This window comes from Aethalodelphis obliquidens, unplaced genomic scaffold (genome assembly GCF_003676395.1).
Source record: "Aethalodelphis obliquidens isolate GAN/ISIS:26980383/991018 unplaced genomic scaffold, ASM367639v1 scaffold17, whole genome shotgun sequence".
Classification (NCBI taxonomy): domain Eukaryota; kingdom Metazoa; phylum Chordata; class Mammalia; order Artiodactyla; family Delphinidae; genus Aethalodelphis; species Aethalodelphis obliquidens.
Window position 1 is genome coordinate 24,920,222 of NW_020837961.1, and position 27,199 is coordinate 24,947,420.

At 39.0% G+C, this 27,199-nt stretch overlaps 1 protein-coding gene across 4 annotated transcripts in view; it reads right to left on the bottom strand.

Moving 5' to 3' along the window:
* SLC10A7 (solute carrier family 10 member 7) overlaps nucleotides 1-27,199 on the bottom strand; it is a 252,970-nt gene that overhangs the window by 70,228 nt on the left and 155,543 nt on the right. For all 4 annotated transcript variants that reach the window (XM_027117111.1, XM_027117113.1, XM_027117114.1 and 1 more), the window contains one exon: nucleotides 9,681-9,716. In XM_027117111.1, the coding sequence (XP_026972912.1) occupies nucleotides 9,681-9,716 (36 nt within the window). The remainder of the gene's footprint in view (nucleotides 1-9,680; nucleotides 9,717-27,199) is intronic.

Here is a 27,199-nt window from a genome sequence, read left to right on the forward strand (position 1 = left end):
GTGAGAAACCACATCAGAGGACAGGAAAGATCTGCAAGTTTTAAGTGATGTTAGATATGAACGAGAATCAGAACCACGCACATGAAAAAAACTTGAAGTAAGTAGGAGATCCCTGGAGAAATATTAGAAGTTTCCATCTACCTCTCAAATTAAAAGTTTTCCTCAAATTAAAAGTTTTCTTTCAAAAGGGAGCTCTGCTACACTGTTGGTGGGAATGTAAATTGGTAAAGCCACTGTGGAGAACAGTATGGAGGTTCCTTAAAAAACTAAAAATAGAGCTACCATATCATCCAGCAATCCCACTCCCGGGCATATATCCAGAAAAGACAAAAACTCTCATTGGAAAAGATACATGCACCCCAGTGTTCATAGCAGCACTATTTATAATAGCCAAGACATGGAAGCAACCTAAATGTCCATCAACAGATGAATGGATAGAGAAGATGTGGTACATATATACAAAGGAATATTGCTCAGCCATAAAAATGAAATAATGCCATTTGCAGCAACACGGATGGACCTAGAGATTATTATACTAAGTGAAGTAAGTCAGACAAAGACAAATACCGTAAGATATCACTTATATGTGGAATCTAAAATATGACACAAAGGAATTTATCTACGAAACAGAAACAGACTCACAGACAATAGAGAAGAGACTTGTGGTTGCCAAGGGGGAGGGGGAGGAGGGGGAGGGACGGATTGGGAGTTTGGGGTCAGCAGACGCAAACTGTTACATATAGAAGGGATAAACAAAACCAGGTCCTACACACACAGGGAACTACATTCAATATCCTGTGATAAGCCATAATGGAAAAGAATATTAAAAAGAATGTGTGTGTGTGTGTGTGTGTGTGTGTGTGTGTGTATGTATATAACTGAATCACTTTGCTGTACAGCAGAAATTAACATAAATCAACTATACTTGAATATATTTTTTAAAAAAGCTTCTTTCGGTAAAAAATTATTGTAAAAAAACCCACTTCTCCTATTAAATAAAATGTTTTCTTTTTTAGTAATCTCCTTTGAAATATTATGATACTTGTGATACAATTTCTACCTTGGATTTTAATTATCTGTGAATATATTCTATTTTCTCTGTTAAATCATAAATTCTTTGAGGGAAGGATCAATGTCAGACTGATCGTTGTAATATTCACTGTGCACAGTAGGCATCCAAACACTGAATAAAAGAATGGATGTTTTAATATTATTGAAAAAAATTGTAAGTTATTTGTCATAGCAAATATAAAGTAAAATTTTATGGCTCAGGCTGGAATGCTAACCTTCGAACCACTTATTTATCATCTGAATCATTCTAATAATTGTTGACCCATCTTTCTATTCCCCTCCTTCCAACATTTATTGAATATTTGGCACCAGAGATAAGTTAATGAATAAGATATTCATGGTTCCTGGCCCAGGCGGACAAAATCTAGTGGCTGCTTACCACTGTTTCAGAAGGACAATTCACATGGAATTTCAAGTAATGAACTTATAAGTATGGTTTTTAGCTAGACAAGGCCTTTATTTACCCTTTCAGATTGGAACTCCATCGTCTGATACACATCCACTAACAAAATAAAGACAATAATTTCTGCCCCTGCCAATAGCAAAGGTATGTTATCAAGAAAATTGAGGTGATATATGTAAAAAGCACTTTGAGCCTTAGGAGTTAATGGTGCTATTTCAGGAAGTTTCACTGCACTCATTGCCAGCCATGGTAAATATTAGATTCATTTATATACAAGTTTATAAGATTATAGATGATTATAGAATCTTACAGTTTTAAGACTCAGCCCATCATTAAGGTCTGGACTAGCTGGACCATCGCTGCATTTCATCAGATAAGTGCTTTTACAAAACCTTGACATCCTTCCTGGCATTATTTTCTATTTTCCTTTATAAAGTGTCAAATTTAAATAACTACCATTTGCTGGTTCCTTACAGTTTACAACAGGCTTTCCCATAAATGAATTCATTTCAGCTTATAATTCTCACTTTACAGAGGTAAAAACCGAGGCTAAGAAGGGTAAAAGAAAATCCACTGTTCACAACAAATACTGGCTGCAGACTGAACCAAAACGGGATGCTTTCTCCCCATACCATGCCACCCCTGCACAACAGACTGTGAGGGAAGTGAAGTCGGTCCATTCAAAATGGCTTTTCAATAAGGAATGTGGCCCTGAAGGTAGAGCAAGTGATGAGGACATACAAGTCTTAAAAGTGGTCCTAGCCTGACTCTTTGAACAGAGGCACCTGTCCAACTGTGATGTAGTGAAATAGTAAGAAATATATATTTGGTCTTTGTCCCCAATTCCTAGCACAGAGCTTCTAAAACCCTCAGAACTTCCTGAGGGATGGGATGATAAGAGTGTCTTTTGTTACATTATTTGGGTTTTGTCCCCAGTACCTGGCACAGAAAGGTTCAGAGAGCTTCCGGGTTGGTGAATGCACCCATATGCAGGGTGGGTGGCACACCCCAAACTCCATGGGACAGAAACTCCTGCACTTGGGACCGTTCTGGACCTTGCTCTATGTACCTCTTCACCTGACTGTTTATTTGTTTCCTTTATTATTAACCGGTAATAATAAATAAAGTGTTTCACTGGGTTCTGTGAACAGTGGTAGCAAATTATTGGACCTGAGGAGGGGGCTGTGGGAGCCCCCTGATTTGTAGCCAAGTCGGACAGAAGTGTGGGTAACCTGGAAACCACTATTTCTAATTGGCACCTGCAGTGAGAGGCAATCTTGGGAGACTGAGCCCTCCACCTGTGGGGTCTGCATTAACTCTGGGAAGTTAGTGTCAAAATGAATTAAATTGTAGAATACCCGGTTGGTATTTGCAGAGAATTGGAGAATCCCTTGGCATCGAAAACCCACACCTTTGGTGTTAGAAGTACTGTGAGAACAGAAACAGTTTTTCTTTACCAAGCATCCATTCAAAAATGCTTTCAAGTGGCTTCCATAGCCAGGCATTATTTTGAGCAGTGGGCTTTTAGCAGTGACCAAAACATAAAGTCTCTGCTATCTTGTAATGCTTTGCTCTAGTTAGGGAAGATGGATAATAAACAAATTAACTAGTGATTAAGATGTCACGTGATAAGTGCTAAAGAAGAACAATTAAGAATGGTAGGTGGGGAGAGAGTGATGGAATATATTATTCTTCTCCTCTAAAATGACATCTGACCAGAGACCTGATGAAAGTGAAGGAGGGAGCCATGTGGATATCCGGGGTGGGGAGAATCCAGGCTGAGCCAATGCCAAGTGTAAAGACTCAGGATGGTCCTCGGTGCTGCTGGACCATAGCACTGCATTTGTCCATTCCATTCACTCTGCCACATGACTGTTTCATGTCTTTGCCTTTCTCATCAAATCTCCAACACCTCCTTGCCTTTTCTTGTCCTCCACCCCTAACCTTGCTTGCCAGTTCACTGAGAAAACAGAACCAGAGGAGAACTTAACAAGCTCCTATAACTACATCATCCAATTTACTTGCATCCCTGCCTATATCCCATGGCTTCCTTTCCGTGACTCTGGATGAACTATCTGTGCTTAGGAGGCCATACTCCCTTTACACACTAGAACTCATCCCTTTCTCCTACTCAAGGACATGGGTCCACGAGTTCTCCCCTCTTTTTTCTGTATCAAATTTTCCTTCTCTAACTGGATTAATCTATTGATACAAATATGCTAATAATTTTCCCAACTTAAAAAAGAATCCTCTCTCGGTCCTTCATTAACTTTGCTGCTCTCCCATTTCCTGCACACTTTACAGCAAAATGAACTCTTCTTTCTTCATTTATTCTTGAACCAACTTCAATAAGGCTTTCTCCTCCAAAACTCTGCTGAAATAGCTCTTGTTAAGGTCTCCAGTGGCCTCCATCTTGTTACAATCAATGGCCAATTGTTGGACTTCATTTTATCCGAATTATTACCAGCATTTGAAGTAGCTGACCATGATCCCCTTTTTGAAACACACTCTCTGCTAGGCTTCTAGGACATTAAAATCTCTTGGTGTTCTTCCTAAGCAAACTGGATATCCTTGGTCTTCTTTGCTGACCTCTTAATGTTAGAATGCCCCAAATTCAGTCCACTGATACCTCTCCTTCTTTATTCTCTTTTGGTGATCTCATCCAGCCTAACTCAAAATCCATCTCTATGCTGAACTTTCCCAAATGTGTATCTCTAGAGATACATACACAGAAAGTCCAGACCCTTTCTCCTGAATTCCAGACATATTAGTCAACTGCTTACTTGACTTCTCTACTTAGATGTCTGAAAGGCATCTTAATCAGACATGTCCAAGACTGAATTTGTTGGGAGTTCCATCAACTTGTTTGACCCTACAGCCTTCCCTATCTTAGTAAACGGCAATTCCATACTTCAAGTTGCACAGGCGTGGAGTCATCCTTGATTCTTATCTTTCCCTCATAATTTTCATTCAATCTCTCAGCTCTTTCAAGAAAATAAAGAACTACCTCCCACCAGATTTATTCAACCACGCTGGCCCAAGCTAATGGCATCTCTTGCACTAGCTTTCTAACTGGTCTTCCTGTCTCCACCATGATCCCCTTAACAATCTACTCTCAACCCAGCATCCAGAGTCACCCTTTTAAAGGGAATGTCAGAACATGCCATTCCCTTGATCAAAACTCTTTCAGTTGTTTCCTGTCTCTCTTGAATTACAATTCAAAATCCGTACAAAGGACTTCAAGGTCCTCTATCATTTGGCCTCTGCTATGTCTCTGACCTCATCTCCATCTACTCTCCCCTTGCTCACTCCATTCCAGCCACACTGGCCTCCTTGCTGTTCCTTAGGCACCAGGCACACTCTCAGGACCTTTGCACTTGTCGTTCCTTCCACCTGGAACATTCTACCACCAGAAAGCTCACTTTCTGGTGGTATCTCCTCTAGGCCTTTGCTCAAATATTGCTTCTCAGTCAGTCCAACCTCCCAACCCACTTCCCTTCCTTACTTTATTTTTTCTTTAGCACCCATCTTACACAATATATTTTTACTTATTTGTTGGTTGCTTCTTTCCACTAGTATATAACCTCCATTAGAGCAAAGATGTATCTGTTTTGCTCACTGCTATATCCTTGGCACCCCGGAAAGTGACTGGTATATTGGAAGAACTCAATATGTATTACTGAATGAGTGATAAATAAGTTAAAATAACTTTTTGGAGGGCTTCCCTGGTGGTGCAGTGGTTGGGAGTCTGCCTGCTAATGCAGGGGACACGGGTTCGAGCCCTGGTCTGGGAGGATCCCACATGCCGCGGAGCGACTGGGCCCGTGCGCCACAACTACTGAGCCTGCGCGTCTGGAGCCTGTGCTCTGCAACGAGAGAGGCCACGACAGTGAGAGGCCCGCGCGCCACGATGAAGAGTGGCCCCCGCTTGCCACAACTAGAGAAAGCCCTCGCACAGAAACGAAGACCCAACACAGCAAAAAAATAAATAAAATAAATTAAAAAAGAAGGCTCAACATTAAAAAAATAATAATAATAACTTTTTGGAGGAACTGTGCCATAAAAGAGTACACAGAAATGGACTACAGGTAGGATAAGGTGAAATTTAATTTTTAAGATGTGTAATATTACAGAATGCTTACATGCTGACAGAAATGACCCAGCAGAGATAGAAAATTTAATGACATAGGAGAAAGAGGGAAATGTGTGTGGCTCCTATTGTTAAGTAGGCAATAAGGGATGGCACAATTGGAGGGACTGGCCTTAGATGGGAGCAAAGATAGTTTATCTACGGAAGGAGGAGAGAGGTGAAAAATATAGAAGCAAGTAGGCGGGATTTTGTAAATTTCTCTGATTGCTTCTGACTTCCTCATCATCTAGTTTCCTTTCTGCATCAGTTAAGATGAAAAAAAGAGAAGAGGCACTGGAGATTTGAGAAGCAACGAGAAGGTGTGAAATGATTCTCTAGAGATTGGGGATGTGCATCAGTTTGGGGAAGGGAGTAGCACTGCCAGGCTCATTTACAATTAGTTGTCATGAATTTCAAATGAGATCAGTCAGCATGAGAGTGGGTGCCCCCGCGTGTTCAGGTACAAAAACAGAAGGGTGTAGAGTTGGATTTAAGCAGGCCTGGCACTTGCCAGACAAATAGGAAGCAGTAAGAGATGAGCAAGGTTGTTGACGGTGTATGTAATAAAGTAATTACAGTGATGGACCATGAGATCTAGGCTAGGTCAGATGGAATCTGAGGGTAAGAGGGTGAGGGTAGGGTGGATTAGTTAGAAGCATTGAAGGTGATAAGGTAAATAAATGAGCCCTCCTGGCAAGTTTGCAGAATTCTTAATCTGGGGAGTAAGTCACAAAGATAGCAGCTGCTAGTAGGAGAAGACATTTGAAAATAGGATTATGGAAGGATGCTATCATTGGCAGTAATAAGTCAAAGGTCTGACTGCAGGGGTGACTGGCTGAGATGAGGGGGAAGGCAATCTCACTGGTGAAGGGGGTCAAGAATTTAGAGGCCAGGGTATTGGGAAGGTCAACTATGTGAATACTGAAAACACCAAGAATCAATCCAAGTGTATTGTGAAAAAGAAGACAATGGAAAGGTGCTAACATTTTTCTGGACTCTTAGAGCATGACCTGGTGTTCCACTGACAATTACAACAAAGAATGGCAGCAGGTAATATAGGTGTGCTGGCATAACCTTTAAAGGTAATAGGAGGATTTTATGGAGAAGTCATGGGAAGTGATCTGGGATTGGTAAAGAGGAACAAGAAAGACACCTTCTCCCATTTCAAGGCTCAGTGATATGAAAGATGCCAACAGCAAAAACATGAATAAGAAGACAGGTTTCAGTTGGAGCAAGATGGTAAAGGGAACATTCTGAGAAGATGTTAAGAATACAGGGAACTGAGACTCCATCAGCAAAAATGGCTTTTACTAGCTACTGTGCCTGATTATCCAGAAATTTACACTTTCAAGATATGATTTAAAAAAAAAGACAATTCAATTTTCAGGGGTTGTATTCGCTTTTTTGACTTCTGTAATGAAATATCATAAACTGAGTGGCTTAAAACAACAGAAAGGTATTGTTTCACAGTTGTGGAAACTGTAAGTCTGAAATCAAGCAAGGCCATGCTCTTTCTGAAATCTCTAGAGGAGAATCCTTCCTTGTCTCTTCTAGCTTCTGACGTTTGCCGGCAACCGCTGGTGTCCCTTGGCCTGTAGACCCGTCTCTCTAATCTCTTCCTCCGTCGTGATGTGGCATTCTCCCTGTGGTTCTCTGACTCCTATTCTTTACGGACAGCAGTCATATTAGATTAAGGACCCACACTGTACCACTATGACTTCATCTTAACTAATTACATCTGCAACACCCCTATTTTCCAATAAGGTCACATTCGGATGTACTAGGGATTAGAACTTCAACCTATCTTTTGGAGAATCACAATTTAAGCCACAACAGGGGTGTTGATGAAAAACACTACATCTTTAATGATATGTGTTCACATTTTAAGTCGCTCAGGCTTTTCTCTCCTGCTAAGTGAAGCCTGGTCACCCAAGTGTTTAAGCAATTCCCATTGTTCGTAAAGTGCACAGGCAAAAAGTATTATATACTGTACATGCAATTTCAAGTCACGTAACACAGAAGTAACTATTGATGTCATGTGACGGTGCCATTGAACCTAGTGGGACAGCCCAGTTGGCTCAAAAGGGAAGCATTAAACTTTTAAGTTGAGGGTCTTGGGGTTTCTTTCACTATTCCTGTAGCTCGATGATTTAAAAAGGTTGAACCAACTAAAGCTCACAAGTCTAGGGTCTAAGAGGGGAGGCAAGCTTGCATGATGCCATTAATATTAACCAGCTGGGAATGTCTTATTACGGCATGGAGATGGGAAGAGAGGGAGAAAAGTAAGCATCTGGTTCTTTTAGTCACAGCTGAAACAGTGTCTCAGGGATTCCAGACTCTGAGATACTCAAAAGTGCTACCTATGGGCTTCCCTGGTGGCGCAGTGGTTGAGAGTCTGCCTGCCGATGCAGGGGACACGGGTTCGTGACCCGGTCCAGGAAGATCCCACATGTCGCAGAGCGGCTGAGGCCATGAGCCATGGCCACTGAGCCTGAGCGTCCGGAGCCTGTGCCCCGCGGCAGGAGAGGCCACAGCAGTGAGAGGCCCGTGTCCCGCAAAAAAAAAAAAAAAAAAAAAGTGCTACCTAGGTCTTAGCCCCCTAGTTGTGGCTGTGACTTCTCTCATGATCTTCTTCAAAGAGTCCCCTGAGTAGGAGATGCTACTCTTCTGCAATGGAGAAAATCTAGGTACGTAGCCATTTATTGGACACTTTCTATATGGCCAGCTCTATGCTACTTCTCTGACTCACTGCCAGGGGGGACCCCAGGCTGGCCTGCATCCTGTGCCCACTAAGTGCTGCTCCTGGGAAATTACGATCCCAAGGCTTGGAAAAAACACTGAGGGACGATCCCAGGTCCTCACATCTAGTGAGCAGGTGAGCAGGTAGGTACATACCAACCAAGTCTTTTTTTCCCAAAGAGACATTCACTTCAGTTTCAATTTGACTCACTGCAAATTCTGAATTGCTAAGTCTAAATTAATGAGGTTTGTGATGCTGTGGGAAGTGATCTGATTTGACTCTCCTTACCTTGTCAGGATGGAGCTAGCATTTCAGAAGGGATGGTAAGGCTGAGGGTTATTACTGGAAGGAAATGTCTTTCATGAAAGATGCAAAATCCAACTGTTTAGTAGGGCATCTCTCCCTCTCCACTTCCTACACAGCTTGTAAGAAATGAAGTCCCACATTCTATTACTCTAATTGAATTTCAACTTGGGTAATTACCCTATAATTAAATAAATTTGCCCCATAGTTTTAATTCACTGACAAATAGTGCTAGTCAAACAGCTACATTTCACTCCCAGAAATGCATCCCTATTCTATTTCAGTGATGAGTGGAGTGATTTATACTTGGGAGATGTGTGTATGAAAAATGCACAGTTCATAAAATATTTTAGGTATCATTCATGGTTACATATGCTTTTCTCAGCATGAGATAACATTAATTTCTATTATAATCTCTCATCTAATTTCTCATATGCTTAGTGCCAAAAGAAATAAGACAGCTAATTAGCATTTCTTATTTTCAGAACAATTTTTGCTTGGTTTGCCAGTAGCTTGTACTTTTCCTTTCTAAAGCACATTTCATTATCCCTGGGAGACAGACTGGGGTAGGTGTTATTGTTTCCCATTTTACAGATGAAAACACCGAGGCAGTATTCCCCAAAGTGAGGAAGGCAGTTCCTATCAGTACCAGCACAGGAAACTAAGCTTTGTCTGGTCCCCTGGACCAAGGCTCTTTCAATCAAACCCTTGCTCACTAGCAATCACTTCCGTCTCACTAGTGAGAAAATAAAGTGCAGCACATTTTTGACCTACGTCACAGGTCATTAATTTGTAATAATTAATGATTTAGCCAGGAGTCAGAGGCCCAAGAACTGGGTCCTGTTGCTCTCCTTGGGCCGTGAGACTACAGAGATTCTTTGTGTCTCCATGTTATGACTTGGTACAGCTCAACTGGAAGAACAGTTCAAAATATGATGCAAGATTCAAATTTCAATTTATTTCTAAAGACCTTTCTTAAAGGGTTGTAGATGGCTTTTAATAAAGAATATTAAAAACAACATCAAAATACTCACAAAAAGCAGCAGTAGCAGGGGTGTTACAACGATGCCCTGAAAGAAATGAAAGAGATGATGATCATTTATCAGCCTGGAAAACAGGACACTTTCTTTGCCATTTTAAACTCTGATGCATGGACATGCTTACCCTTCTCATTTCTGTTTAATAAAATCTAGGAGATAAAGAAGAGGGAGCCCCACTCTTGGCTCTCCCGACCATAATGCCTTAGCATCTCTAGCATAATTATTCATATCTGGCATCATTTAAAGTACAACCACCAATCTTCCTTAAACTCGTCTTGCCTTTTCTAAGCTTAAGTTTCCTTCCACGTTGCATATGCATCACTTGGGTGGAAGCTGGCAAGATTTCTCACTCCAAGGCTTTCAACTCTAACTTGGATAAAGTGCCCCTTTTCAAGAGAAGACAGGTGGTTTAGTCCCAGTTGGGGTCCTCTCCTGAGCAAAGACCACGTCAGTTGTGATGAATGGGATGTCATGATTTTGTAATGTGAACTGATCTCCCCTAGGAAATGAGTTGGGATCTCAAAACTCATTTCACTTGATTGGACTCCATGTCTCCATGGTGGAAGGCAAGTCTTTCATCTAATTCAGCCACCCAGGACCACCTCAGTCCCTCTGCCTCCAGAGGCAGGAAGGAGCAAAAGATTTGTTTTCTTCGATGACAGGGAACAGTTTGAGGCTGTTGTTGATGAGGCAGGATACAAGCTTTTAGGATTCTTGAAGGTAAATCTTTAAAACTAGGTGTTTGAGTTGGGAGTTAACATGACAGGTCTCGGTTTTACAGCAGCAGCTGATGATTTGCCCCCTTAGTTGTTCCTTTACCTCTCAACACTTTATTATGATTTATACAAGAAAAAGCAGTTCATATTTTTATTAATGAATTCTACTTGGAACTTTAAAATTCCAAAGAGTCTGTGTGTGTGTGTGTGTGTGTGTGTGTGTGTGTGTGTGTGTGTGTATGTGAGAGAGAGAGACAGAGACAGAGACAGAGATAGACAGACAGAGAGAGACTATACTGTGCCCAGGATCGAGGTCTGGGACCACTTCATTACTTTTGGGAAAAAGTCCTTTTGGTATTAATATATGGAAGCCCTTTTATCATTACAGTAACTAAATTCTTTTGGATGTGGCCCAAAGGGAATGGCTTGCCTTATATGAATATTGCTACCATAACTTTTTTAGGCATATACACATGTGAATATCCACACACAGACTTGTTTTATTGTTAAATAATAGAATAAATGCTTCTTTATTGTGCAAACTTTCACAGCTAGCTGGCAATAAGGAATACCACCTTTTTATTCAAGTGTTATATTTTAAAATCTACTTATTAAAACATGTATTGTGGTGTATCAGCTCCACTGGTGCCTCTGAAGCAAGGTCTCATCAGCACCATTTAGAAGAGCTCAATGTGCAAAATAATTTTTAAGAGTTACTGTCCTTCAATAACATGGAATCCATTCAGACTCTGGGAGGAATTCCGAACTTTGTGAGGTCACGTCGAAATGGAAATATCTGGCTGTTTCAGTCTAGGTGGGAGCCATCTGATTTCAAGTCAATTTGTTTAAATGTCTATTGAATATCCACTTACATGCCAGGCATGGTTCCAAATAATTAGAAGAATTAATGAAAAGTGATCCGGTAGAAAGGGTGTTAGGATATTGCAGGAAGAAGGAAGGGCATTTGCAAAGCTATGAAGTTGAGCAGGGAGGGAAAAAAAGTATCAAGTGGAGGATTCAGATACCAGATCATCAAAGGTCTTGGAGGCCAGGAGAGGGAGCTTGGAGCTGATCCTTCCAACAATGTCAAATTATTGTGTGGGCCAAAAGTTCATTTGGTTTTTTTTGTAAGATGGCTCTAGTAGCACTTAGTTGTCTTTAACTTCATTTGAAACAATTTTGTTAGATTGTATTGTGACAGCTGTCATATCAGCATGCATTTTAAAAAAGACTTATCTAAATTGGTGAATTTTTGTGTAGCCATTTTAATATTGAAGACGGAAGAAAAAAGCAACATTTTCTTCATATTACGCTTTATTATTTCAAGAAAGGTAAAAACACAACTGAAACACAAAGAAAGATTTGTGCAGTGTATGGAGAAAGTGCTGTGACTGATTGAACGTGTCAAAAGTGGTTTGCGAAGTTTCGTGCTGAAGACTTCATGCTGGACGATCCTCCACAGTTGGGTAGACCACTTGAAGTTGATAGCGATCAAATCAAAACAATAACTGAGAACAATCAACGTTATACCACGTGGGAGATAGCCGACATACTCAAAATATCCAAATCAAGCGTTGAAAGTCATTTGCACCAGCTTGGTTATGTTCATTGCTTTGATGTCTGGGTTCCACGTAAGTAAAGCAAAAAAAACCTTCTTGACCATATTTCCGCATGCAATTCTCTACTAAAACATAATGAAAACGTTCTATTTTTAAAACAAATTGTGACAGGCCATGAAAAGTGGATACTGTACAATAATGTGGAACGGAAGAGATCATGGGGCAAGCGAAAGGAACAACCACCAACCACACCAAAGGCTGGTATTCATCCAAAGAAGGTGATTTGTGTATATGGTGGGACTGGAAGGTAGTCCTCTATTATGAACTCCTTTCAGAAAACCAAACAATTAATTCCACCAAGTACTGCTCCCAGTTAGACCAACTGAAAGCAACACTCCACAAAAGGCATCCAGAATTAGTCAACAGAAAACGCATAATCCTCCATCAGGATAACGCAAGACCGCATGTTTCTTTGATGACCAGGCAAAAACTACTACAGCTTGGCTGGGAAGTTCTGATTCATCCGTCGTGTTCACCAGACATTGCACCTTCGGATTTCCATTGATTTCGGTCTTTACAAAATTCTCTTAATGGAAGAAATTTCAATTCCCTGGGAGACTGTAAAAGGCACCTGGAACAGTTCTTTGCTCAAAAAGATAAAAAGTTTGGGGCAGACGGAATTATGAAGTTGCCTGAAAAATGGCAGAAGGTAGTGGAACAAAAGGGTGAATATGTTGTTCAATAAAGTTATTGGTGAAAATGAAAAACGTGTCTTTTATTTTTACTTAAAAAACCGAAGGCACTTTTTGGCCAACCCAATGTTAAAGGGGGGGTATAATGAGTTAGTAAAATAATTTAGTAAATGGAAAATGAATTTGACTTTGCTTCTAACCTAGCCACTTTTACCCTTGTTATCTATCAGTTCATCTAAATTCAGATAAAAGAAAACAGAAACTTATATTAATGTTAATTATGGAATTTCAATAGCACTAATAACACTTCTGAGAAACAGTATGATATCTGTGATAGGATAAGAATTTTCCCCCAGGAAGAAGGTTGAGCATTGTCACCACTCTGGGAACATCTGTCTTGTATTAGAGGGGTCGAACCCACACTGGTATCATATAACACATGGGCACCCATATTCTTCCTGGTGCCCGTTTCATTTTCCTTTGCAATAGTGGAATAGTAACAGTATTAGTAATAATACCAGTACTACTAATGGTATTTTGCTTCAGTACTTTTATGTACATTTAAAAATTTGACCTTCCTCTATTGAAATAGTTGGTTTCCATAATATCCCCACTTTATGGATGATGAAACAGGTTCAGAAAAGCCAAGCAACCAGCCCAAAATCACACAGGAAATAAATGTCAAAGCTTGGACTAGAGCCTGCTTTGTCCAGCTCCAAATCCTGAACTGACTCCAGTGCAGCACTGGTCTCTGGGTAGCAGATTAACAACCAGTACAGTTTCCTACAGAGTTCTGCTAAGGACATATATGTCATGATTAGTTGCTATATGACCTTGGCTTCCAGCTGATCACCAATTCTTAGAGATGCTCTCGTTCTGGAAGGGAGAGCACTATTATCTCCAGATTTTCCTGCTTGAATATTTCAAGTGTATGGTCACCAACACACAACAGTTCTTACAAGGACTTACGACATTTGTTGCTAAGACATTAAGTTTCCTAGTGAATAGGATGTATCTTCTAATTCTAGATTCACAATTCCTCATTATTTTCTCAAGAATGGCTGTTCAAGTTCATTAACTAAGAATGAATTGTTGCACAAAGCTGAAAGTTGCTTTTCAATTGTATTAGGAAATGAATCAGCCATGGTGCCGTTAATCCTGACAAGAGCATCATAATTAAGTTTTGGTGAAGTTGTTCTAATTATTATAAAATAATAATAGCTAATATTTATGGAGTACTTGTATTAGATGACGCGCTAAGGACCTTCTGTGTGTTATCTTACATAATCCTTACAACACTATACAGTGGGTACTGATATTATCCCCATCTATTAGGGAAGGAAACTGAGTCTCAGAGACACTGAGTGACAGGAAAAGGCAATGTGAGGAATTCAATCTCTATCTCCCTGACTCCAGAGCCTGTGATCCTGAATTGTGTAAACAAAATCTTTGCAATCTTACACTATTTCCCCAGGTTTATATTTTAAGAGTAAACCTAAGAGGAGCTTCAAACTCAGTATGTCTTTTTGATGACATGAAACAAATTGAGATATAAGCCTTTGTGTGACATGGCTGATACAGTTTTTTAAAGTCGCGTTTTTGCAAATATCCATGGCAAATATCAATGGTAAAAAGGGTAAACTAAAAAGCTAAACTGTAACTGCAATAGTCACTGGAAGCTGGAAAATCAAATAAACACGCTATTTGCTCTTGAATATATCTGATTCCTTCTCCTTTCTCTTTCCCAAGTAAATTCTATACAGATGGTTAAAAACAAACAAGTGGTAGATGGGCACTTCTAGCAAAAGATGTTACCCAACTCCTTGCAGATTCAAGGTCAAGCATAGTTTTAGCATCCTTGCAATTGAGACGATGTGTTAAGCTTTCTTTTTGCAACACCTGAAGAAGTTAAGTCACAAAGCGTCTGACTTTGATTATCTCTTAAAAACCTTTAGAAAATCCATTTACACCTCTGATGTGAACGACCAGGTGAATATATTTCAATGACTTTAGTGGAAAGGAAAAAAAAGTGTCACACCTGAGACACTGAGATTTAGTCACATTAAAATACAAATAACAACAAAATCAACAACAAAATAACAACAAAATCAACAACAAAACTGTGAATGCGCTTCTCTCGGGAGTAGAGCTTGTAAAAAAGGTAAAACTGAAGTAAATTATCAATTTTTAAAAGGAGAAAAAATTATCAAAAGGCTTCGCTGCAATAACTATTGTGATCACACAGCTACTAAAACTAACATAAGGCTTCTGTCTCCAGGATATTAAATGTTGAGCCTTGGAAATGGTGCTTCTTATTTTTTAATTAAACAGCAATAAATCAATTTTCACAAAATAACAGAATCTCAGTTTTGTAAGGGATCTTAGTTGAGGCTAGTCCAGTCCTCATCGGAAACGTGACCCTCCTCTGTCTCCCTCACTTGCTCCTGATGTGAGGCTGTGATGGCCACGCCTTTGCCAGAGAACCTGCAGACAGACACCTGTTCCTGCTCTCAAGGCACACACTGCCCGGCTGACGTTCTTTCACGGTGAGAAGCTCTTTCTCAATCTGAGCCCAAACCACTTCCACTGATGCCCTGTCTTCCCCTTGCAGCAACTTAAGGCACATCTCACCCCTCCTTTCTTTCTTTTTTTTTTTTTTTACAGTACGTGGGTCTCTCACTGTCGTGGCCTCTCCCGTTGCGGAGCACAGGCTCCAGACGCACAGGCCCAGCGGCCATGGCTCACGGGCCTAGCTGCTCTGCGGCATGTGGGATCTTCCCGGACCGGGGCACGAACCCGTGTCCCCTGCATCGGCAGGCGGACTCTCAACCACTGCGCCACCAGGGAAGCCCTCACCCCTCCTTTCTTGTGATGGCCTTTTAGCTGCTGCTTTTGGATGGTGTACATAAAATCTCTGCACTCTTAAACTATTTCCTCAGGCCTGTAGTTTTTCTGATGGACCAAATAACCCCTATTTCTATCATTCCTTGAAACCATCTTTACCATCCTGCCGGCTCCCTCATTATTCAGTTAAATAAATATTTGACAGGCGTCCATTCTATATTTATTAAAAAGTCATATTTTCAACTTTTGAAGATTATGCTTTGACAACTCCTTTACTCTGAACCTTGCATTTATGTTAATGCAAAGATCACTTTTATTTTTATTTTTTTAAGATTAATACTAACTTAAACTCGCAGGTTGTCTTAATATTTTGTTCTGTGGTCAGTATGTAGTGATATCTTAAAAAGTAGTAGTAAAGTTTAATCTTCAAGAATGAAATTGTATCAAACCAATATGTAATGAGTGACATTGGCCAACACATCCTAAGCAATAAATTTAAAAGGGGTGGTATGGAGAATTTTGGAGACACCTAAATTAAACCAAATGGTCAGGTTATATGGCCTCAGGGAATATGACCTTATAAATATGGCTCTCAAAGTATGTAGTTGAGGAAATTTTATAGAGGAAAGAAAAATGCATTAGGAATCTAGGGAAGGGCAGTTGGAAAGAAAGTGGTGGTTGACTGGTAGGTGAGGGCCTCTTCCCTCCCCTCTGCCTATATTTTCCTATTTAAAACTGGGCTTTCACAGAGTCAGTACCTTAAAATGCCCAGCTAAGCATTTCTCAGTATGTTCATAGCTCTGTCGGGACGGGTATATCTTAGCAGCTGATATGAGCATTCTGGCTTGTTCACCAGGCACAGTGCACTGTAGTAAAGTCAGATGCATCAGACTATTTGAGCTTGATAACACCAGCCACTGAAAACATCCACTTAATTCTCTCTAGTCGGAGTCCATGCTTGCCAAGAAAACACTGAATAATAATTTTGTTTTCCACATAGTATTTCTGATAGGAAGAGAAGACCCTGACTAGTTGACACCAGTCTCCTAGAGCACAACCACATTGGGGGGTGCTCATGATAGTTGAGTTTCTGGACCCGCAAAGCTAAGGGTCTATTCCTGGATTCTGGTGACCCCATAAAGCAATGTCACCCTGTGAGGCCTCGCAGCAATAGCAGTTGGCTTGTCTCAATGGCATACATTTCATTAAACAGACATTTATTGAGTGTCAACTGTGTACAGACATGATGGGTGCTGAGGGAGAAAAGATTCCAAGTCACCTAAACACATAAAACTTTATAGTCATTTTAAAGTGGACTCTTACCTAAAACTCCAGAAAATAGTTTCTGTGAAGTCCTTGGGGTTGTCTTTAAAGACTGTCTTGGAAAATCTTTGTTCTTTCTTTTCTGTTTTTCTTTTCCTACAACCACTGTTAAGCACTGCTAACCCTCACTAATATACTTAGAGTGATTTTTGATTTTTCAAGCCAAGTCTCTGATATGCACATATTTGATCTTTCATTGATGGTCCATGCCCATAAGGAGTTCCCATTATAGAAAGCAGTTCTACCTTGTCCTTCTGTAACTTCAATGCTTCTGTTAAGAAATGCCTCTACCATCTTATTCTCAAGATTGGGACTGGGCTTCCCTGGTGGCGCAGTGGTTGAGAGTCCGCCTGCTGATGCACGGGACACGGGCTCATGTCCCGGTCTGGGAAGATCTCACATGCCGCGGAGCAGCTGGGCCCGCGAGCCATGGCCGCTGAGCCTGCGCGTCCGGAGCCCGTGCTGCGCAATGGGAGAGGCCACAACAGTAAGAGGCCCGCGTACCGCAAAAAAAAAAAAAAAAAAGATTGACACTTTTTTTTTCAAACCAAAATTAAGATATATATATATATGTGTATATATATATACATTTATATATGTGTATATATATACATATATACATATGTGTGTGTGTGTGTATATATATATATATCACCACTCTGGCTATAGTTTAGAGAAAAAATTAAAGTGGTGAAAAATTAAAGGGAGGGAGACTAAGTAGGAGGTTGTTCAGTAATCCAGGCAGGAGTTGATTTGGGCTAAGGAGATAGAACCTTAGAGATCAAATTAGAGAGAAAACACATTCAAGAAATATTTGAAATGTACACTGGTAGATTAACTAAATATTGGGGGAGTGGTGATAAAAAGAAAGGAAGGATAGTGTCTTAATCTTCTGAGTTAAGGGATTTTTAACCAAATAGGTAGATTATAGATCAAATTATTGAGCCAGGAAAGCACTGGGATGTATAGGTTAATTTTTTCTTGGGGAAGATGATGAGTTTGAGGTGTCTACAAGGCATCCAGTTAGAGATGCTGTAAGGAGTTGGATATATGGGACTTAGGCTCAGAGTACTCTGGACAGTGGCTACAGATGAGTGAGTCCTCAGCATTTGGTTGGTGGTTTACTGTTACAGAGAAGATAAGCAGTTTAGGAATATAGAACATATATTAGAATTCAAAGGATGCCTAGAAGAATACAGTTTCAGTGGGATGACTAGAATGAAAGTTAAACTGGAGTAGACTGAGGACTGAGAAGGAAGAGGAGAAAGAAAAACAGAGTTTGGACAATTCTTTCAAGAAATCTGTAGAGAAGAGGAAAGAAATAGAGCTGAAACTCAAAGGGGAATAAAGATGAGGGAAAGGAAGCTTGCTGTTTGCTTTGTTTTTGAAAGGAGAAACTTAAGAATTTTCAAAATTCATAAAAAGGGGGGTGGGGGATGGAGATTTAGTAAAGAAAAGGGGTTATACTTACTACACCTAAGGAAGCAGCAGGGAGAGTTCCAGTGCACAGCTGGAGGGCTTAACTTTGGAAAAGAGGTAGGGCCGACACCTCTTCATTGTAAAAGGAGAATAAAGGACAGATTAGGTACAGATGAAGATAGACTTGTATGTTTGATGTTAGAAAGTTGAAGGGACTTTCATTTAAAGCTTCTTTTTCCTATATTAAGTAGAAGGTGAAGAGTTTTACTGAAATGAGGTGAAGACAGGTTCAGAGAAAGGGGAAAGTCAGTGATTGGAAACCTGGGCTGTGACTCATGGGAGAGGGTGTCTAAAACTGTGAAGGGGCTGAGATTTTACCAGACTTGAAGATCACAAGTTAGCCTGCCAGAGCTTCATGGATGCTGGAAGCAGACACAAGATTCCCGGGTCAGAGCCAAAGGACTATGTCACTCACACACATTAGAGTGAGTAACCTAGCATGACGTTAGCATCAGTTCCCCTTGCCCCCAAGTCAAGGGGGTGGTACAGACGGGCTTAGGTGGATGCCTGCATCTATAGTGGGTTACATTATAGGAAAGGAATACTGAGTTTAGGGAACCCAAATCTTTTTTTTTTTTTGGTACGCGGGTCTCTCACTGCTGTGGCCTCTCCCGTTGCGGAGCACAGGCTCCAGACGCACAGGCTCAGCGGTCATGGCTCACGGGCCCAGCCGCTCCACGGCATGTGGGATCTTCCCGGACTGGGGCATGAACCCGTGTCCCCTGCATCGGCAGGCGGACTCTCAACCACTGCGCCACCAGGGAAGCCCCCAAATCTTTTTTAATGGGCAGTAAGCAAACTTGCCAGTTGTCCCAGAGGGAGATACTATTTGTATCTTTCAAGGCAGTTCACTATACAAACATCCTTGAAAAGAGAGTTGGGTAACAAAGAGCAGTCAGGCACAAGATGGATAGAAATGTAGGAGACACATGGAGAACTGTCTTCCAACAGAGGAAATGTCCAGCAGACCAATCTAGTTGACACTGGACACCTAAACATTTGAGCTATTGAGCTCATTATTGCTCCCTTCAAATATCATCACTGAGCCATGTCCTTATACAAGGAAATGATCATTAGATAATCATTTTTTTAATTGGGGTATAGTTGTCTTACAATGTTGTGTTAGTTTCTACTGTACTGTAAGTGGAGTTCCCTGTGCTATACAGCGGGTTCTCATTAGTTATGTATTTTATATAGTGTATATATGTCAATCCCAATCTCCCAGTTCATCCCTAGATAATCATTTTTAAATGATCAGAAAAACTTCTCTCCAAGATAACACTGATCCTTTAACAGTCCTTGGGCACTATGATTCAAATAAGAGTCGAACCAACTGAACCGACTTCCAACTCATAATTCACTCTCTTGATTTTTCTAAATGGGGAAATTTTAAATCTTTTTGAAATCTACATCCTCGCCAGACTGAACTGTGGTCTGTAGACCAGCAGCACTCACCTCACCAGGAAGCTTGTCAGGAATTGCTGAATCTCAGACCCCACCCCAGATCTACTGTACCACTATCTGCATTTTAAACAAGATTTCCAGATAATCTGTCGACACATTAAAATTCAAAAAGAACTGATTTAGGCTCTAGAGCAGGTGTAGGCAAACCTTTTCTGTATACGGTCAGATAATAATTATTTCAGGCTCTGCTGGCGATACAGACTCTTGTTAAAATTACTCAACTCTGCTATTGTAGCTAGAAAGCAGCCCAAACAATAAGTAAACAAATGGACATGGTCAAATTTTGCCCAAGGGCTGTAGCTTGGACCCCTGCTGTAAGCATTGTTTTAGATTAGCAATTACATTTGAAAAAGAAATAAGTTATTGTAACAAACTTTTACTTTTAATGACTTGGTTTTTAGTGAACCCAAGCTGGCTTCTAAACGTCACAGCAGTTCCTCTGTAACTGCTTATAACACACTATTTAATTATCCGGTCTTCCAACTTTTCTCCAGACTGAAAACAAAATTATCAGTTAATAGTGTGTAAAATCTACTTTTTTCCTCTTTTTGATATTTGCAGTGACATTTGCACATGGCCAGCTGCTGCTTCTACTCCTTTTCTTTATGATTTGTCAAAGACAGAGATTCTGTAATCTCAAACATTAGTTTTCTCAGGACCCTACAACGTAATTTGTCTGGGCCAGCAGATAGAGTCCGCTTATCTTGAGCCTACTTTCCTTTTTCCAATATTTACTTTAGCATTTCTAATCTTAAGATGGTTCTCTTTGCCAAAGATGATGGAAGCAAAGGGAAGGGCCAGCAGGGAGGGAGAAATTAATTAAGGATGCTGAACAGCACGCATAATGTGTGGCGTTTAGGGTCTTAATATCCAGAGCTGTATAAGAGAAAAACAATAACACAAGAACACAAAAGGGGAAAAACATGTACATCGCTAATTAGAACTATATAGTGATATATAGTAAAGCTGAAATACGGTGCTCAAATTCATGATTTTTCCTTTTCCTTTTTAACTGAAAAAGTCAATCTTTTTTTCAGATTATGTAAACTCATAGACCTGTATTAAAACTATTAACTATTAAGCTGGATTTTTCTATCCAGATTAAGAGTGATAAGAACAATTTGAAATTCACCTAAAGCCCACAGTGAGATGCATATGGGAACTTTCTGTATTTTCCAAGAACCTTTCATGTAAATGACTTCTAAGTGCATAGACATAACATGCAATAAATATTTTCCAAAGGACTTTCTTAAAAATGCTTATCTGTAGAATATATATTAGACCAAAAATGCAGCAAAAGGAAATTAAGTCAAAATTTCTTTTTTGAGGACACAAGCTTTCATAGCCGAGGAAGGACTTGCCAGGGTTCACTTTGGTTTGCAGGTCTCCACTGTGGGTACACAGCTGCAAACCAAAATGTTGAAGTTTTGTTTTCCCTGGTAATGCACGTGGCGGCCTATTAAGGGTCATCGTAGCACAACAAACATTTTACACGAGAAGCACAACTCTCACAAAATGTCAAGAAGATGGTCCCACGTTACCCAATGGTCAGCCCAAGTTCCTACGGTCTGAATATTATACATAGGAGCCTGTAGTGTCTCTTACTTTGGAATCACTGCTTCAATAATACCAAATACCACCATCACCAAAGGCCAACATTTATTAAGGTATATTATGTACTAGGAACTGTGCTAAGTGCTTTACAAACATTATCTAGCTTAAAATTCCAATAAGTAAATTGATTATCCCAATTTAATAGGTGAGAAAAGAAGCCTATAGAGACTAGGAAATACCAGGAGGCAGAACCCCAGCCAAAGGAATAAAAACAAAAGTTGAGAGGTCAAGAGATAGGCCAAACATAAGAAAAGTTTAGAAAAGAAAGAAGAAGAGCAAAGGAGGAAAGAGGAAACTCAAAATAAAAAGATATACAGGAAATGGACTGTCAGAAACCCATACAAAATATGTAATATAAATTAAAAATAGGGTCAAAGATCACACATACAATCTACCAGTGGTGTCTGAATATATGAAAAGAATGCACCAAGTAACTCTCTCGGGTGACTAGGGAAACACTGAATATTTACTACTCACTGGCTTAAAAGATTTAATGTGTATCTACCATTATGCTTGTTGATGCCTATAAGAGAATAGCACCTGGCATATAGTAGGCACTCAATACATTTTTTTGCTGAACAAATGAATGAATGAATGTATGTCCACAAGTGCTTCTCTCAGGGAGCAGCATAGCCATTTGATGAGAAACGCACACTTTCTGAAATACTTTAAAACCCTTATGTTTGTAATAATAAGACTAGTTGACATTTATTGAATGCCTACTTTGTATGTGTCAGGAACTATTCTATACTCTTCATATGTACTAACTTGTTCAGTCCTCACAACAAACCTATGGGAGGTGCTGCTATGATTCCCATTTTAAAGAGGAGAAAACTGAGGTGTACAGCAGAAGAATACAAAATTCCCAAGCAATAAGTGGCAGAATGGGAAGCAAGCTATGCATCTGGCTCCAGAATCCATGATCTCTATCATTATATGTTTACATAACGGTTAAGAGTTCTCTGAAAATTTAGAGATATCAGAGAATTTTAGCTGAAAGGAATATTAGAGATAATTTGCTATCTCATTTAATAGATTGCAAAGTTGAGGCCAAAGGTGGCAGTGTCTCTCACCCATAGCTTCAGAGTTGGTGGAAACAACAGGACTGGGACAGGAAGTATCTCAAATCCCCTGCCCAGTTCTTTATTTCTGACACCACACTGCCCCTTAAAAACCAGCTGAATAGAGCAAAACTCACAGATGGAAGACTTGAAAGCTATTATATTATTAAATATGAGTAATTATTTATTATTTTATTTATCATATGCATAAGACAAAAAAGACATAGACAATAAAACTAGAATGGACTATAAAAGGATGTTTTGAAGGAAATCAAATCTTGAAATAGATGCTCTTCCCCCCTCCCCAAAGTCCTATGAATTGTCAACGTGGCTATGGGAGAACAGTTTTGCAAAATGTTGCAAAAGCAAGGAAGAGATGTGGAAGATGGAGAGAGAGAGTATGAGGGTCAATGAGGATGGAGAAGGGAGGCAATGAAAGGCGATTTATGGGAGATTTGGGGAAGGGGCTTTTAATTCAGGTCTCTGGATGTTAAAATAAACTTCTAGAACAACTGTACATTGATTTTCTTTCTTTTTTTTTTTTTTTTTTTTGCGGTACACGGGCCTCTTACTGTTGTGGCCTCTCCCGTTGCAGAGCACAGGCTCAGCAGCCATGGCTCACAGGCCCAGCCACTCCGCGACATGTGGGATCTTCCTGGACCGGGGCATGAACCCGTGTCCCCTGCATCGGCAGGCGGTCTCTCAACCACTCTGTCACCAGGGAAGCCCCATTGATTTTCTTTTAAATAAGATATTCAAATTAATGGTTTAGTCAAAACCAGTGTTCAAACTTAATAGACCTTTATCATAAACAAACAACAAACAAAAAACCCAGACCATGTGTACACATGTGAAATGAATGGGCTTGGCATAGCCCATCCATTTCTTTTGGATGTGTCTAAATGACAGCACACGCTGCCACTAGATCTAGCTGTGACGATCAATACTGAGTGTAAAGATGGACAAAATGAATGGAGACAGCTGCAGTCCACTTGCCTTGTCTCATATATCAATGGTCTGATTTACTCTAGTTTTCATAATATTCCTAAGCCAGAGCCAAGTGGCCCTGAACTTTATGACTCAGAGAGGCTTCAGCTCAGGGATGCAGGTGGATTAACCGATGGCCCCTAAATAATGTCTGTTGCTTATGTAGGAATCCTTGGTCCACAAATCCTCCCACCATCACCAGGGCAGAGGCAGTAGAATCCTGATATTCAGGCTGACTTTTGGGAGTCTTTTCTTTCCTAACACAATTCCCACCATCCATGTCTGTTTTAAACAGGTTTCTCCTTAATAACATGTTTAGTTTTATTAAATACCAGCGGGCAGGAGAAGAAAAACATACAGTGTGATACTGGGGTCTGAAGAAGATGGATCTTAGACCCTGACCCTCTCTAGGGCAGTGCTATCCAAAGCCTGACAGGATTTCTGGAAGCAGATAGAAAAGCACTGATGAGGTGAGGAAGAACATTGTCGTACCAGCTTATAAGAAGTGGTATATAGACCTTGCCATTTTATGATCATGTGATTTTTTTTGGTATAAAAAGTTCAATAATTAATACAATAAGTAAATCACTTCTGCACCATTAAATTTGATCTTGACACCCAGGAAAATGAGAATGAGCTAGCTAAATTTTTTTGAGTGCTTAGACTTTTATCCTCAAAATTCCTATGGTGAGTTGCTAAAACAGTCCTGACTCATTTTTGGTTATGTAATTATATACAGCTAATTCCCCTTAATGCTTCAGTAAAGATTCATGTTATACAGTTATTTCTGGAGCTACACTATTGGGTGTTGTCACTAAGGGGTTTTTAAGAAGGAAAAGCCAATGTTTTCACTCAGAAACGGCTGTAGGTATCTTCACATCAGATATTTATTTTGAAATGTACGCTGTTAATCACTTCAATATCTTTGGAACTTAAAAGTGCCCGAGAGCAAGAAGTGATCATCGGGTATATCACATCAATGAACTTAACTAAGAGTCTTTAAGAACATTGGAAATCTATGTCAACATAATTTTTCTAGTTCCCCAGTAGAGGGCAACTTCTACACACTTTGACAGTCAACAAAAAAAATCTATGCACACCACATCAGTAAGAACCACTGTATGTTTAAAATAATACAATTTGTGTCTATGAATGGATTTTCACTAACAGGTAGCTATAAAATGTCATGAAATTTTAAATATGTAATTAGAAATTGAATATACTTAATAATGAGTAATTAGCATTTTATGATTAATATAAGTGTTATTGTGGGAACTTTAAAGTAGCAACCATTTAGGTCACTATGATAGATAGTAAGTGAAATATAAAAGGTAAATGATGAGAGTACTGTTCCTTAGTAAACATTTTGATTGAATTTCATTATGACTGACATAGCTAATGTGAATGCATAAAATCTAAGAATAGGCAAAAAAAAAAAAGCCATAAACATCTCAAAGTATAATTAACTTCCTTTGTTACTATAAACTTTGAATTAATACTTATCAATGTTCATATTTTAAATGATGTCAGATATAAGAATGCAACTATACATGCGTATTTATGTATTTGCAAACAGAGTAAAATTCTACTATAACACATCTCATTACTATAGAGATTTGGACATAATGTGTTATGTTTTCATTCATTCACCCATTCAACATTTATTTACTGAGCACTTACTATATGCCAGAGACTATTCTAGAAGTCAAGAATACAGTGTGACAAATCTGACAAAATTCCTTACCTTCTTGGAGTTTATACTCCCACTAATAAAAAATACTATATCATGAAGGCTGAAAAGATTAGCTTATAAGATAGATGCTTACCATGTCTCATAACACTAGTTTCATTTTTTATTAGAAAAGTAGGCTTTGTTTTTAGAGAAATATTACAAGGAAAAATGAAATGCTTCAAATCTTAATATTCAAAGACCACTTGTTGACCTTAAATAAAGTAATAAAGTTGATTAGAAAAATATTAATTGTACGGAAAAGTACAAAATGAAAAGTGAAATTTTCTAGCACCCCACTCTCCCCAGAGATGTTAACAGTTTCTTGTGACTCTATCCAGAAAAGAATATACCAGTATTCATCCATCATTCTTTCTACCCATTCATCTAGTCTTCTTAAATTATTCAAATTTATACAGTTTTCTTAAGACAATCATATAATCAGACAAAAATACTTACTATACTCACACTTCACTATATTTCTTGGAGTGCTTTCCATAAAAGAATGTATAAGTGTACCCCATTCTTTTATTTGACTCATTTTATTTTTTAATGTAGAAGTATTTTATAACATTCCATCTCTAAAACCCTCAAAATTCTAGTTTTAAAAGTGGTTATATAATTTTGTCTGAAACTGATAAGAGCTGTGGAATGTGTCGTTACTTAGTGTGTTTTAATTTGTGGAGACTGGGAATTTATGGATTTCAAAAAGAAGCCCGGAAAAATTACCTTTCCTATAGAGCAGCAAATGAAAAAAAAAGGAATCAACATCTGCTTTGGGTAAAAAGCTTATCAATAACTCCATTAGATCACACACAGGGTAACATCTTTAGCTGTGAATTAGAAATTCTAATACTTTTTTTTAACTAGTCAATTTTTATAATAGTTCTGTGTTATACAATCATCATTTTTTGAGTTCTACTTAAAATTTTTCAATTAAACATGTAAGAATTACTTTCTCTCTATTTATAATACTGCTTAAACCATATATTTATTTCAGCGCAAGATTTGATATTAAAATGTGATCATCAGAATTTTTTTAATTTATAAAAATATTATGCAAAATAAAATACAGGGCACTAGGTGGTGCTGTGGGACCTTCCAAATAAACCAACATTGCAACCTGCACTTCATTAGTTAGTTGTGTGGTTGATTCTATATATTTAAACGTACATTACATATTTTTTTCTAGATAAACTAATGCCATGTAAACAATAAAAATAACATAATAGAAAAGCAAAGTTTTGATGATGACCTCTTTCAAAAAGACATGACTCCCTTTCATACTCTAGCTTCTATGTTAAACTATTAAAAAAATCTCTATATTATAAATGTCACTTTTGAGGCATGCTTCTTAATCAGTTATTTCTCATTTATCTTTAATGTTATTTTTTAATATGTATGCAAGAATAAAAAAATCAGTGAACTGATGAGGATGATTATAATTTTTGTGACTTTGTTTGAATTAAAAAAAAAAAATCCCACAAAAACTCAGAGGCAAAAAATATACAAATCAATTATCACTGCAAAGTAAAGGAGCTGTTACAGTGGAGGATTACTGGACTGAATGTCAATATTATGACATAGTATGAGTGTGTTTTGTGTTTGGTAATTGCAATCATTGTTGCTTCTGTTGTGGTCATCCATTTACAATGCTTACTGTCAGTTTATTTATCTCCTGTAAAACTAAAATACAGTATGTGTGTGTGTGTGTGTGTGTGTGTGTGTGTGTGTGTGTGTGAAAAAGAATACAAAATCAGCAATTATATATTTTTATCAAATAATTTTCTATTAGGCAATTTCCTATTTCACAGTACACATTGTGTTCTTGGGTTCTATTTTTCTATTCTCCCTAGATGTGACTGTTTGTTGTAGAGCTGTTAATTCAAAGGCTGACAGTGGCCAGACTGACAAGGTAAATGTCTGAATCAGGCCATGTGTAAGATAATAGGGAGTGAGGGCACCCTAGAAAAAACAGAGTATAGGCATTCAAATCCAGATGAAAAACAAAACCAGCACACGTGTGCACACACTCATACCCCGAC